The 16,144-nt window shown below is 34.3% G+C and overlaps 1 protein-coding gene across 1 annotated transcript; it reads left to right on the plus strand.

The window, feature by feature from the left end:
- The first annotated feature begins 2,354 nt into the window (after nucleotides 1-2,354).
- Nucleotides 2,355-5,203, plus strand: LOC143598236 (AP2-like ethylene-responsive transcription factor ANT). Its single transcript, XM_077076506.1, has 8 exons — nucleotides 2,355-2,773; nucleotides 2,859-3,279; nucleotides 3,353-3,435; nucleotides 3,510-3,607; nucleotides 3,719-3,792; nucleotides 3,880-3,930; nucleotides 4,047-4,123; nucleotides 4,759-5,203. The coding sequence occupies exons 1-8, from the start codon at nucleotides 2,518-2,520 to the stop codon at nucleotides 4,911-4,913; spliced, it is 1,215 nt and encodes a 404-aa protein (XP_076932621.1). The 5' UTR covers nucleotides 2,355-2,517; the 3' UTR covers nucleotides 4,914-5,203.
- Nucleotides 5,204-16,144: the final 10,941 nt, after the last annotated feature.

Consider the following 16,144-nt stretch of genomic DNA (forward strand, 5'->3'; position numbering starts at 1 on the left):
AAAAATATTTAATTATTTACAATGACTTCATTTATTAAACAAATCAGGATCAAAAGAATTAACACCCTGATAAAATCCAACATCCACCGTGGACATGAGAGATTTCTGGTTGAATGTCATTTCTCTTAAATCAACGTGTGTTATGTTTAATGATGGTGGACAGTGCATAGCCAGAAATATTTTTCTGTGAGTTCAGAAAATTTCGAGGGACAGACGTCCGATTGTTTATCACTTAGATTTGGTTTTTCTATCGGTTCGATGTTGAAATTTGTATAGGTTCGATGTCAAAATACACTAATATATAAAACTAAAACAAAATTTTGTATGACGGAACCCATTCCACTAATCTTAGATAGTATACATTTAGTACTTTGTCGAAAGAATGAGCTTACTATCTAAATGTATTATTTGTGGGATGAAAAAGAAAGTGCAAGGGTGCAAGTTTCAACTTTCAGCATATCCAAGTCAAAATCTTGCAGTTTTTATCCCATCCTACACACAAACATAACTCTAGTATTTTCTAGGGTGTCACCCTAAACACTTTTCTTGTTTATATATAATATAAAAAATTAAAATTAAAATAAGATATATGTAATAAAAAAATTGGTTTGAATTGAGTTGTGAACGAAAATAAATAAAAAAGTTGAGTTACATTGGGTTGTGTAGGTGAAAAAGAATGAAATTAGTTTTTATTAAAAGTTGAGTTGATTTGTGTTGTAAATAAACTTAGTCTTTTATATATATATATATATATATATATATATATATATATATATATATATATATATATATATATATATATATATTGAACTATCAACGAAAAGAATTTTATTATCACAACAACATTACGTAAAGTATATACATATTGTAACAAGCAAGAGACTAGTTACATACCAAACCAAACAATTTTGTATAAGTTTTAAATGTAAAACTTATGGTTTAAAAACTTATTTATTTATAGAAGATGAAAGCAATAGAAAAAGAAAAGCAAAGCAAAAGAAGTGGTTTTTCTCACACACGGATCCCGATGGCATGTTGGAACGATGACAACATTATTGTTTAGTGTAAACTCATTCCTTTTGTGTAAGTTTAGACTAAGGGGTGTGGGGGTTCCAGTGGGGGCTTCAGCAGAGCCAAGAACCAATAATATTATGACGTGTGGCAGAGAGAAACTGAAAAAGGGGGGTGTTGGAGCCCTTGGTGGAGCCCCTGGCCCCTGGTGTGGGTAGCGCCCCTCTAGCGCCCCGCTAGCGCCCCACATCCTCTCTCTCTTCTCCCGCTACCATGCTCACGGGTGGTGTTTGCGCCTCGGTAGCGCCCTCTCTAGCGCCCATTTGGTGTGGCACTAGCGCCTGGGGCGCGAGCAGAGGGGCTCTAGCGCCCCCTTTGAAACTCCCACACCCCTCAGTCTTAAAGGAAATTGCTTTGTTCTCCTTTGGAAATCTTTTCGGACTGACCAAAGGTATTTTGGACAAAGATTAACTATTTTATTTAGTGTAAATAGTGTGAATGGTGAAAGAATTTAAACCAAAAAGAAAAGTATATACAATAAATATATATACTAGGTTAAAACATGCGTATGACATTATTTGAATAATAATATAATTCATTAATTTATATATACTTATAGATTAAATTATGTATTACATATTTACATGTTGCTTCCATAATAAAACATTAAGACACAATTTCACTAAACAAACTTATGTTATCCGAATCCATTAATACTTTTCTGTTGTTGGCACAACTGAAAATCAGATTATTATAAAGAGGGATTAGAAATAGAAACCTAATGATAAAATTACCCAACCATTAATAATTATATAACATTAATGATTATAAAACATTAATAAATATCCAAATACTAAAACTGTAGAATAAAATTAATAACAAAAACTAAATATAAGTACACTATTACAAAAGATAAAACCCAACTATTTACAACCACTAGCTAGCTTGGTCTATAGTAATAAAGATGTATAATGATATAATCTTCAACTAAAATGTTGTGTCTAGTCTCACTTTAAACATTATATATAAACATTATGGAAATACTAGTTGTTAAAAAATACTATAGAATAAAATAAGAACAAAAGATAAATAGTTATAACAATACGTCTATACTTTATAATAAACTCTACATGTGATACATGTTATCTAAATGTCATATTTTAACGTACAAATATTATAATTTGATTTTATATGCATAAACGAATAACTTATTTATATATATTTCTTTAATTCTACGATGGAGTGAGATAAATAAATATATTAAAGTTTTTAAGATGGAAAAAGTGAGAGGTTTATTTTGTCTTTGTTGGGTGGTGTTCCAGATAGATTGTCCCATATATACATTTGTGTTTCTGTTAGTTTCAAAAATGGAGGGAAAGCAAAGTATAATTAGTAAACTACTATCTTCCCAATGATTGATTAAGCTTTGCATCAAGAAAAATCAAAACCTTGTTTGGTTTAATTTCCTTTATTCCAAGTGTGAAAGTAAGTTAGATTCACACAAAAATGAAGTCTATGAACACCAACACAGACCACATTGACAACAACAAAAACAGCAACAACTGGTTAGGTTTCTCTCTTTCTCCTCACATAAACACAAACACAAACCCAACCATGGAAGAAGCTTCTCACTTCAACTACCCACACATGTATGGTGAAAGTGGTGATCATGAGATTTACTCCAACTTTCCTATTATGCCCCTCAAGTCTGATGGCTCACTTTGTTTGATGGAAGCCATCACAAGATCACATGAATCACAAGGTTTGTGTTTTCAAAACATCTTTCTAATATTGTATATATCTTATTATCTCATATTAATTAGTAATAAACAATGTGTTGTTTTTAGGAAGCACCACTTCATCTCCACCAAAACTTGAGAACTTCTTTGGTGGTGTAAACCCTAACAGTGCATTGTACTACAACCAACATGATGCTTATAACCAACACCAGATTCAACACCATCACTACCCAGATTACTACATACCAAGTTACACTGAAGAAGATGGCTTCAAGAACTGGGTAGCAAGAAACTATGGCCATCATAATAATGGAGATTTACAGTTGTCAATGAGCTTTGGTTGTTCACAACCAACAACCCCATGTATACCTGCAACAACACCACAACACCAAATCATACCATCTGCTAATACTAATACTATTAAGAAAAGATCGTCTGAGAAATTAGTTGACCAACCAAAACAAATTGTTCATCGGAAATCTTTGGATACTTTTGGTCAAAGAACCTCTCAGTACCGAGGTGTTACAAGGTTAGTTTCTTTAAGTTATAATAATAATATTAAACCTTTTTTTGCACACATTTTGATTTGTTTGTTTTGTTAGGCATAGATGGACTGGAAGATATGAAGCACATTTGTGGGATAATAGTTGTAAGAAAGAAGGTCAAAGCAGGAAGGGAAGACAAGGTTTGATTCAAGATTCAAAATTTGAAAACTGTAACAAATTATATATATTCTTACATCTTTTTTTATTTGATTAGTTTATCTAGGTGGTTATGATATGGAAGAGAAAGCTGCTAGATCTTATGATTTAGCAGCACTTAAGTATTGGGGTCCTGCAACTCACATCAACTTTCCAGTAATTTGTTTCCATTGTTATTATATATTAAACTTGTTACTACTTATGCAGTTTTACTATTTTTATGTTGGTTTTTTTATTTAAATAATATTTTGTTTATGTATTTCTCAGTTGGAGAACTATAAACAAGAAATTGACGAGATGAAGAACATGTCTAGACAAGAATATGTAGCTCACTTGAGGCGGTAACGATCTACATTGTCACATTAAATGTTCTATAATCTGTGTTAAAAAACTGATAATTCGACTTTTGTTATTATTTTTTTTTTCAGGAGAAGCAGTGGTTTCTCGAGGGGAGCATCGATCTACCGAGGTGTAACAAGGTCGATCTAAAGCATTTATAGATTTATAAAAAATAAAAATCTAGTATTTATGTTCATCAGTTATTTATTTCTTTTATGTTTAAATTAAAGGTGGTTTTTTTGTTTGTAAATTTCAGACACCATCAACATGGCCGTTGGCAGGCTCGGATCGGCCGTGTGGCCGGGAACAAGGATCTCTACTTGGGCACATTCAGTAAGTTAACTTAATATTTTTACTAGTTGTGTTTGAATGAACACAACTATATGTCATAATAGTGTGGTCCATATGGGTCATAATACAAGTAAAAATGGTTATATAAGTCGTATGACAATTGTTAATTTGACTGATGAAAAAATGCTTGATATGATGCCCCACAAACCATTTTTCGCTCTATCATATACCCGTATGTTTCGACATTATAGTGTTCGTATTTGATCTGAAAAATCTGCGTGCGTGGCGTCATAAATTCTAGTGTCTAGACTTGATTTATCAAACTTTGGTATGTCATTCCACCCATATAACTCTAGTATCCAGACTTGATTTATCAAACTCTGGTTGACAAACTTAAGCTTGTGTGATGTGACATTGTTTCAGTAACCAGTAGACAAATATGAATGCTTTTAAAAACAAACACCCTCCTGACAGCCTAAAATCTCTGAGAATCTTGACCTTTAAGATGATGATCAAAGCTGCTTTTGTCAACAAAAGAAGCTGATTTCAAATTTATGTCTTGATACATTTTATTTACAATTTTTAGTTCAACTAACAAAATCAGTCCTGAGTGGGACCTTTACACACTTTTCCATTGAACTTGTATTCACCAAACCAACTCACAACTTAAAAAACAGGCACCCAAGAAGAAGCTGCTGAAGCTTATGATGTGGCCGCCATTAAATTCCGTGGCGTTAATGCAGTCACAAACTTCGACATATCACGGTATGATGTCCAAAAGATCATTGCAAGTAACACCCTTTTAGCCGGTGAGCTAGCTAGGCGAACCTAAGAGGTGGACACCACCAATACCAAGCTCTTGTCAGACCAACCACCGTCTCAAAATGGTGAACCCAAGTGCATATTAACCGAGCACACCACAAACCAGAACAGGTTGGATTGGACAATGACACTCAACAGTCACACTGGGACTGGACCGGGGCTTGACGTGGACGAGTCATCTAAACTCGGAGCACACTTATCAAATGCATCATCATTGGTTACTAGTTTGAGCAGCTCACGTGAAGATAGCCCTGAAGGAAACAACATTAACCAAATGGTTCTTGGAACACCACAAATGAGGCCTCACGTCCCAGTTTTTGCTTCATGGATAGATGCATGATAATGGGGTCTCTCTATGCGTCTTTGTTTCTTATGTTCTAGTTCAATATGATGTATTAATTTGAATTGGGAAGGGGTCAAATTATTATTATATGGGATCTTGTGTCACGATACAAAGGTTCCAAATTTTCTAACACTACTACGTACAAGTATTTATTTATTTCAAGGTAGCTAGTTTAATTTTCTTGAATAGTATGCATGAAATTTTGTTTTTCATATTAATATTTGTATTAAATTAATGATGAACTGGTTTCATGACAGAATGATTCATTGACTATAAGGGCTAGATTATGATTAGATTTGGCCCTCTTTTACTAAGGCTGAGGGGTGTGGGGCTTCAACAGGGGCGCTAGAGCCCCTCCGCTCGCGCCCCCAGGCGCTAACACCACACCACCGGGGCGCTAACGGGGCGCTAACGCGAAAATCCATGCAGGCGTGAGCCTGTTAGCGGGAGAAGAGAGAGAGGAGCTTGTTGAATTTTAGAAAAAGAGCCGTTGGGCTCTTATTAAATTAAAAAAAAAAAAAATTCCTATATAATACCCCATTTCATCCATTTTTATACCACAACTTCAAACCTTCACCCAAAATCAATTCATCTTCTCAACTTTTTTTAAAAAAAATGGCTGGAAATTGGTACCAAAACCTTGATTCAAATTATATTGACGACGATTTATGGTCGTCACCGCACCAACCAATGTTTTATTCGGAGCCGCAAGAATCATCCGGCTTTCAACCATCCAACACACAACCGTCTCCTAACTTTGTTGTTCCGGAGACACAAGAATCACACTGTGAAGCTACGGGACCAAAAAGACGCGTCCACCGGAAAAAACAACTTGCAACGGACGGGTCGGGACCGGCTTCGACTCCGAGGACGAAACGGAAAGCCACTCCGTGGTCATCGGATGAGAAGGAAGCCTTGTGTCGGGCTTGGATAGTCATTTCTGAGGATCGGCGTTGCGGTAATTGTTTTAACGTTTTTAAAAATGATTTTTAATAAAAAAGTTAAATATAAAAGTTAAATGAAAATCTAATTTATTTATTCATTTTGCAGCCGACTACCAAAAGAGCAAAATTTTTTGGACAAAGGTTAGGGAGACGTTCTACATGCTCGTTGGGAGTACAGAGCGGAACGCCGATATGATTTCGGTTCGGTTGTCCGAAATCAGAAAATTTGTCGGCTTGTTTACTAATCTTTTCAACAGGAACAGCGGTCGTATGAGACCAAGTGGCAGTGATGATTTGGCGGTTTACAATTTCACGGTCGAAGAATGGAAGCAGGAGTGTTTGCGGAGGTATGGGATGGTGAAGACGTGGGACGATTTATTGTTGTGGGAGAGGTTGAAAAGGTGTTCCAAGTGGGTTGAGCTGGTGGCGCCGGACTTTGATGCGGAAGTAAGGGCGAAACGGACTAAAACTAGTTCGTCTGGAGCGTATAGCACTTCAACCGGGTCGAATTGCCGCGTTGGATTCGACCTAAACATTGCGGAGGAGGAAACGTCTTCACCGCCGAGGAAGCGGCCATTGGGAAGGGACGCCAAGGGGAAAAAACCGGCTGAGGGGGAAGCCGTAAACATCGCCAATCTTGTTGAATCCCTCAATAAATTCAACAAAACCATGGAGGTGGTCTCTAATGACAAAAAGGAAAAAAGTCGAATGAGAGATTTGGACTTTCTTACTAGAGACTTCAGTAACCTAAATCCGGTCGATCAAATGCTAATGGAAAAGCAAAAGGAATGTATCCGAAAGAGGTTGATCGAAGAAGATCAAGCCGAAGAATAAGAATAATGTTTTTTTTAGTACTTTAATTTTTATTTTATTTTTAGATATTAATGTGTTTTTTTTTTATTAATGTGTGTTTTTTTTTAATAATTTATGAGTTTTTTTAATAATACGTTGTTTGAATATATTTATAAAAAAATAAAAAAAAAATCGCTGGAGCCCCTGCTGGAGCCCCTCCACACCAGGGCCAGGGGCTCCAACACCCCCTTTATCCAGTTTCTCTCTCTGCCACACGTCATAATATTATAGGTTGGAGCCCCCATTAAAACCCCCCACACCCCTCAGCCTAATGGTCTAATTTTAAGAACAAGAATTGAACCCAGCTCAGTCCTTCCAATTATGCATAAGATTGTGTTTGTTCTTTTGACTTAATAATGTTTTTATATTCCAACTGCATGTCACCATGCAATATCTTTAATATTTTAATTGTGTAAAGCTTCATTTCATCATTACCTCCATTCATAATTTCTTGATTAAAGTCATTTATTCCTTATAATATTATTTCTTTTACTAGTATAAGCTAATTAACATAATCCGGTTTAAAAAGGTAACATAATCAAGAAATCCAATTGGACCCATTAAAAAGCTTAACCCGATTTTAATTAATATAAAACAAGACCTATTACAGCATTACTTCATACACATACACAAAAAATTTGTTCGGGTTTCAGTTTTTGGGAAACCATAAACCTAACACTAAATGGAGAGATGACTAATGATAAAAATAGTTAAATAATTAGCGATAAAACCAAACACTTGCGAATTATGTTTGCTTATCTTTTGTGTTTTCGTTTTGCGCCATAAACATACTAGATTTAATGATCGATGTAAAATGTGTTAGAAAGCTGGGTCCTATTTCTTTCTTTAGCACACAAACATGTTATGTAACCCCTTTTTATCAGAAGATCTAATTATATTTGTAGTAGTGATTATAGAAAATTGAAAATACAACTTTCTGTTATACATTTAGTGGTCATTAAATATAGAAGGCATATGATCGACATACATGTTCTCTTACGAAAATCGAAACTACCAACAAGTTTTCGTTTAGTGATTTATTTTTTTCCTGTTCATATTAAAGCATTCTTAGACGGGAAGAAAACTGATTCGAAGTTGGGTGGGTGTGCAAAATATGGACTTTAGGTGGTGGTTTAGCTTTAAGATTTGGATGTAAAACTTTTGGTGGAAACTAATGATGGTTTTGAACATTAAAGGAGTTAATGTGGGCTTTTTTTCTATTTCCTTTTCCATAAACAACATCATTGCATATTCATATAATCATTCTCTTAAAGTAAATATGCTTCAATCACCATTCCTCGTGGGGGTCTCAACTTTCTACCTTTGACCATCATCATCTCACATCACACCAACATTTATGTATGCATCTTCTGGTTTTGTGCTTATCAATTTATCATTATGTAAACAAATAAAACTGTTTTGAGTATGGTATGTATATATGTGTGTGTGTATATATATAGATGTATATATAATAGGCTACAACACCATTACACCCTAAAAACAAAAACTCATCATTTGCTGACTGGACGTCACATGATGCAAAACGCCCCATTTTTTAGATTCTCCACTACACATAGCCTAATAGCTAATATACAAGGAAAAGGAAAACTACATTTGAACATAATAATCATACATAAAGTCAACCGATGAAATCAAAGATTCTAGTGTACTGAGTATAAGATACAAAATCAACCGATGAAATCAAAGATTCCAGTGTACGAGTATCCAAGCATAGTTAACATTATTTCCGAATCTTTATATACTAGATGCCAAAGTCGTTATGACAAAAATCAAAAACAAATTAGTGTGTTGTAAACCCATGATCGATGGAGACTATTGATCTACCCGTGCATGAATAATATAACGGAGATAGTGTATCGGGTAGTACATCATAATAAGCTGAAAGTAGTGTATCTATTGAAGAACGTAAAGTAATAAACTAGAGGTAGCGTATTTATTAGCGTAATAAATCTCAATGTATCATAAAACAAACCATAGTATATCTATGAGAGAAAAATATATTGAGGCAATGCATGTGCCGGTATAATTCACTTGCAAACTTGCTTAATAAATATATCATCCTTGCAAACATGCAATTTCATAAACTCTTGACGAAATCAAAATCTCATCAACGGGAATTCGAATAATCATAATGAATGCACGAAGACCCATTGATTCGTAACAAAATGATAAAGCATGTACAATATCGTTGATCGAGTATAGATTTGATTGTGTCAAATCCTGCAACAAAAGTCGTTATGTTTCCAAGACGACTGTACTCTTTTGATCACTTATTTCATATTTTAAACTTCCATATTTCAATCTTAAGAAATTTATTAATATTATAGCATCATAAGCTTTTACATTTTTTTAAATTAAACTACATATTTATTTAATGTACATAAACCTATAAATTCATCTACGTACCAACAAAATTTATTAAAATCTTTATATATATATATATATATATATATATATATATATATATATATATATATCTGTCATTTATCATTTGTAGTTTACAAAAAAAAAAAAAGATTTAATCAAAAGTATTTTAGAGTTTACAAGTTTGCTTGAATTAGATTTTTGTATATACATTAGTTACAATATTGTTACATGTATCTACGGCTGCATTATACATCTAATTAATTAATTAGTATATTTATTTATTTATATTTTTTACAAACAAATGATAAGTTTATATCCTCTTTGTTGCAATACAGAACATTTATGTCTTTTCTGGCAGTAGCATTATTCAAACTCTTTTACATGTTATGTCCCCGATTTTGAATGACAAAGAGGAAAGAAATAAATTAATTGTTATTCCATGCAACAGAAGACGTGTACGTAAAGCTGGAGATATTCAACTTTGGACCAAGGAAGAATGTTTTTCAAAGAAAGATATATATATAAATTCTATTAAATTTACCACGTTGAATAATAGCAGCAGTAGTAGTAATAATAATAATAATAATAATAATAATAATAATAATAATAATAATAATAATAATAAATTTTATGTATGTTTGTATTTAATACTTGTTACTATATTTTAAGGGTTAATGAAATGAAACAGAGCAATAGTGAAAACCATATTTAACTTGAAAGTCATTATCAACTCATCAACTTTTTTTTATAATTTTTTTTTCTTTTGTTTGTTTTGATTATAAAATTAGCATTGTTTAGTCAAACATTAATGGTAACATCATTGAGTTTTTTGCTTTTAAGTAAGTATTTAGATACAGTAAAGTGTTATCGATTATGCGGAATTAATCAAGAACACACGAAGAACCAAACGGAACCCTAACAGTTTAATCTTTATAGAAATGGAATCAAACTGTACAATTAAGTTAGGGTTTACAATCTTGAACAAGAAACAAACAGAAATTACAAAATGAATTATTTCTAGAAACAGAACTTAAGAGAGTAGTTAATAACCGTCATCTTCAACGCTATATATAACTAACTCCTCTGTAGTAACAAATCAGTTTTCCAATCTTTCACTTTACACCCCTGTAGTTTGTCAAAGTTGTCAGTTAACTACTAACCACACTCACCACATATCCTATATCAGGTCTAGTACAGACCATAAGATACATCAAACTACCAAATGCACTAGCATATGGTACATTCTCCATTTTTTCTTTTTCTTCATCTGATGTAGGAGAATATAATCCCGATAACTTGAACTGTTGTCCAATTGGTGTAATTACTGATTTGCTCTTTTCCATAAAAAAAACTATTCAACACTTTCTTTATGTAGGAACTTTGTGTTAACTTCAACAACCTTTTATTCCTATCTCTGCAAATCTCCATACCAAGTATCTTCTTGGCATTTCCCAATTCCTTCATCTCAAATTCTTTCATCAACAATTTCTTTGTAGCTGCAATTTCACTTTTATCCTTGCATGCTACCAACATGTCATCTACATAAAGAAGTAAATAAACCATGTTCCCACTATCACACTCCCTAAAGTAAACACAATTGTCATGTTTACTTCTAGAAAATCCATGTGATACCATATATTCATCAAATCTTTTATACCATTGCCTAGGAGATTGCTTAAGCCCATACAATGATCTTTTAAGCAAGCATACCTTATTATCTTGCTTCTCCACCTCAAAACCAGGTGGTTGTCTCATGTATATCTCCTCCTCAAGGCTTCCATGTAAAAAGGCTGTTTTTACATCAAGCTGCTCAAGCTCCAAATCAAGAGATGCCACTAATAACAGGATTACCCTTATTGAAGTATGTTTCACCACTGGAGAAAATATTTCATTATAATCAATCCCAGCCCGTTGTGTGAAACCTTTAGCAACCAATCTTGCTTTAAATCTTGGTGCTTCAACCCCTGCAATACCCTCTTTCACTTTGAAAATCCATTTGCAGTCTACTAACTTCTGATTCTCAGGCTTATTGGCCAAACCCAAGTTTCATTCTTCATTAGAGATTCCATCTCTTCTTTCATTGCTTGTTGCCATAAGTCTTTATTTTTAGACTTGATTGCTTCATAGTAAGTAAGAGGTTCCAAAGTGTCTTCTTGTTCAGCAGCCATGAAAACATAAGCTGATATGTCATCATTGCCCCTGTACCTGAGTGGAGGCTGAATGACTCTTCTAGTTCTGGTTCTGGCTAAACCAGGGCTACTTTGAACTTCACTAGAAGGTCCTGCCTGATCTGAACTTGTAACTGTCTCAGAATTACCCTCAGACTCTAGCTCCACCTCAAACCGAACACCAGCATTCCCTGTATCACTGCTGTCTTTCTTACTCAAAACATTACAGTACATTATGTCTTCTTTGAACACCACATCTCTACTTACAATCACCTTTGGACTACCACCATCCATTCTCCAAAGTCTATATCATTTTATTCATTCAGGATACCCCGAGAACACACACTTTATAGCTCTTGGCTCAAGTTTACCTTGGTTTATATGTGAATAGGCTAGGCACCCAAAAACCCTTAGATTCCCATAATCAGTCTTCTTTCCAGAACACAACTCCATAGGAGTCATCATGTCTCTTGCAGAAGTAGGAGATCTATTTACCAAGTAACAGGCAGTTGTGACTGCTTCTGCCCAAAATGCCCTTGGCATCCCAGAATTAGACAACATACATCTAACCTTTTCCAACAAAGTCCTATTCATTCTTTCAACCAAACCATTCTGTTGTGGAGTACTTACCACAGTCAAGTGTCTTGCAATTCCCATTTCTTTAGAATACTTATTGAACAAATTATTGCAGAATTCTAAACCATTATCAGTTCTTAACTTTTTTAGCTTCTTCTCAGTTTGGTTTTCAACAAAAACTTTCCACTCCTTAAACTTTTCAAAAGTTTCATCCTTAGTTCTAATTACATAAACCTAAACTCTTCTTGAATAGTCATCTATTATGGATAAAAAATACCTTGCTCCACCAAGTGATGCAACCTTTGCAAGGCCCCATAAATCAGCATGAACATAGTCCAAAATCTCTTTTGTGCTATGCTTGCTTTGGTTGAATGACACCCTTTTGGCTTTTCCCATGACACAATGTTCACAATGATCTATTTCACAACCTTTTAGATCACCAATGTGTTGTTGTTTATTTAACTCTACCAACCCTTGAACACTGATATGGCCAAGCCTCCTATGCCATAATTCAGCTTGACTGACCATTTTACCCTCAACCAATGACACAGTTCCTGCAACTACTTCTCCATCAAGAAAGTAGATATTATTATCCTTCCTAGTACCAGATAACACAACCATGGATCCCCTTATCACTTTAATCTTCCCATTTCTCATACTAACATGACAACTAGTTCTATCTAATGAACCAAGTGATATCAAATTCCTTTTTAGATCAGGAATGTACCTTACATTGTCAAGTTGATACTCAACTCCATTGTCAAGATTGAATGTAACAGTTCCATACCCAAGAATCTTACATGGCCTATCATTACCCAATTTAACAACTCCAAGATCTTCATTTCTTAACATACTAAACAGATCTTTGTTTGGAGTCATATGATATGAGCACCCTGAATCAAGAATCCATTCTTCGTTATCCTCTCCACTAGAGACCACCATTACATCAGAACTATCATACCCTTCTGACTCTTCCTGTCAAAATTACCATTATGCCCTTTTGAACTACTTGGTTCTCCTTTCTTCTTCTTTCTTTCTGGACAGTCCTTCTTAAAATGTTTCTCAGAATTGCAAATATAACACCTTCTTTTACCCTTTGACTTTGATCTTGGACCACCTTTTGACTTGTGATTTCTTTGTTCTTGTCTACCTCTCACATACAGTCCATCTACACCATCATCCCTTGTTTCTCCCCTCTTTTTCAGTTCTTTTGAATTTAATGCAGCCAATACATCTTCCATTTAAAGTGTTTCTCTACCATACATCAATGTGTCCACAAAGTGTTCATATGATGATGGTAGAGATGAGAGAAAGATTATAGCCTGATCTTCCTCATCTAATTCCACTTCAATATTCTCTAAATCCAATATCAATTTATTGAATTCATCAGTATGATCATCTAAAGTTTTACCTGATGTCATTAAAAAAGTATAGAGACGTTTTTTGAGATACAATCTGTTGGCTAATGACTTAGTCATGTATAGCGATTCAAGCTTTGACCAGACTCCAGCAGCGGTCAGTTCTTTTGATACTTCTCTCAATACCCGATCACCTAAACTAAGAATAATCGCCGAATGAGCTTTTTCTAAAATATCCTTTCTCTCTTTGTCGTTGAGAGTTTCCAGCATGTTTGGCTCTCCCAACAAGGCATCGGAGATACCTTGATGAACCAACAATGCCCTCATCTTGACCCGCCACAAACTGAAATCATTCTTTCCGTCAAACTTCTCCAAATCAAACTTTGCATTCACCATTCTTTAATTCAAACTCACAGGGGATCTATTTCTTCGCAATTGAACCGAGCAACAAAGCTCGGATACCAATTGTTATCGATTATGCAGAATTAATCAAGAACACACGAAGAACCAAACGAAACCCTAACAGTTTAATCTTTATAGAAATGGAATCAAACTGTACAATTGAGTTAGGGTTTACAATCTTGAACGGAAACAAACAGAAATTACAAAAGGAATTATTTCTAGAAACAGATGTTGAGAGAGTAGTTAATAACCATCATCTTCAACACTATATATAACTAACTCCTCTGTAGCAACAAATCAGTTTTCCAATCTTTCACTTTACACCCCTGTAGTTTGTCAAAGTTGTCAGTTAACAACTAAACCTTATTTAACTCTTCTAAACAAATTCAGCAATTGACAAAATTACCCCTGAACTTGTTAACCACCAATTAACATCCATTTAACCGAACTAACAGATGTAATGTACGAAAGATTATTGATTGAACCATGATCACATCTAACATAAAGGATATGTTATTTATTTTGTTTACGCCAAGGATATGGTACCTACGTGTACGGATGATGTTATACATGTTTTCAGTTGCGTAGGTATGAAACCTCTGTGTTTAAGGACTATAACGTACGTGCAAATCCAACCTTTGGACACCATGGGTTCTAGACATGTTAAGTTGGTGTTTGAGAAGTAGTTTGAGAGATTTGGAAATCTCCTACTGCTTGAACTTACTTAGGGACGAGGAAGTGGATACCAGCACGAGTATGTAGCTCAATTCCGGTGAAGCTCGGTATGTGCCTCATAAGAGGTGGATGGAAAGAATGATATGTTTTATACGACATGGAACACTTAAAACACGAATAGTGCGTGAAGGGTTAATAGCACTTCATCAACGCTGTTAACAATTTATCTTATTTGTAGAGTTATGCCTGCTACCGACGCATGACAACGTAAATGTTTGTAACATTAGAGCATTCTTAGCAGGTCTTTATATTATTGTGAGTGGGTACTCTATATTATACAGAGTTGTTATAACTGGAGGGCACAGGAAAAACTTTTGTTCATAAGTATATTTGAAAGAAACTTTGTACAAGGCTTCTACAAAGTCCTAACATTTTTTCTTTTGATGAGGGTGAGCTAACAATTAAAGTGGTTTATTAACAAGGCATATTTTTATTTTCTTTTTATGAAAGTGGGCTTACAATTAAAGTGGTTTATTAACAAGGCAAGGCCCAGTAGGGTTTAGAAGTTAAGTAAGTTACGTTAGTTGGGATTTGTAAATGATAGGCCCAATAAGTTATTTTTATTTGATGTTTGAGAGGAGATTATAAATTTCAAAAAAATATATATATAAAGGGAATAATATGCCAAATAAATCTTATGAAAGGGTATGAAAGTTGAAAGCGAAGTATAATAACCGAGGAAGACGGGTACGTTTTATAGTGGCAGTTTACAAACCTATTCATCTGAAAGGATAAATTCTGTTTATAGATACTCTATGCAATGAATATGCTAAAAAAACAAATGCATAAACTACCTAAAATACCAATGCCCAGTTACCAAAATTGAAATTAGGCAAGTTAGAGATTTAATACACAATGATAATGTACAAAGTTCGCAGGTATAGTTTTCAAGTTGTTGTAACGCTTATTCATACCAAACGAGAAGAGTAATTGATTTAGGCCAAAAATACGTTTAAAACACCAACAGACTCCATTAAACCTCCCATTTCTTTCCTGATTCACATTATATATCATCAAATGCCCAAGACTTGATTTAAAAGCAATTAAACTAGCTAGCTACCAACCTACTTTCATTCGCTTCAATATATTTATGCTTCTCATGTGATCATATACAAGTTAAGTTAATTAACATGATGTAAAATGAGTGACAAGAAAATTATTCATATACCCTTTTCATGGGAGAAGATTCCAGGGGTGCCAAAGTATATGGTCTCCACACATATTCGTGCTTCGGTGGCACCACCAGAGTCAAAAATAAACCACCATCAGGGTCTACCGTTGCCGCCAGGGTCTTTGAAGCAGCCGGTGAGATGTGCATCAAAGAGGATGCTTTTGAAGGAAGCTGGTCATGATCCTTTTGTTGCAGCTATGATAATATGTACAAAAGAATATTGTGATAATAATAACAATAATAATAATGGTGAGATTAAGAAGAACAAGAGCTTTGTCCGAAAGAGTAAGTCTTTCTTATTCAC

The sequence above is a fragment of the Bidens hawaiensis genome, unplaced genomic scaffold, assembly GCF_021521415.1.
Source record: "Bidens hawaiensis isolate Kalapana, Puna unplaced genomic scaffold, B.hawaiensis_p1.1 tig00049835_1, whole genome shotgun sequence".
Lineage (NCBI taxonomy): Eukaryota > Viridiplantae > Streptophyta > Magnoliopsida > Asterales > Asteraceae > Bidens > Bidens hawaiensis.

Coding starts and splice junctions, on each gene's coding strand:
- LOC143598236 (XM_077076506.1), top strand. CDS start 2,518: ATGAAGTCTATGAACACCAACACAGACCACATTGACAACAACAAAAAC. Junction 3,436..3,509: donor AAGCAGGAAGGGAAGACAAG/GTTTGATTCAAG, acceptor TTATTTGATTAG/TTTATCTAGGTGGTTATGAT. Junction 3,608..3,718: donor CAACTCACATCAACTTTCCA/GTAATTTGTTTC, acceptor TGTATTTCTCAG/TTGGAGAACTATAAACAAGA.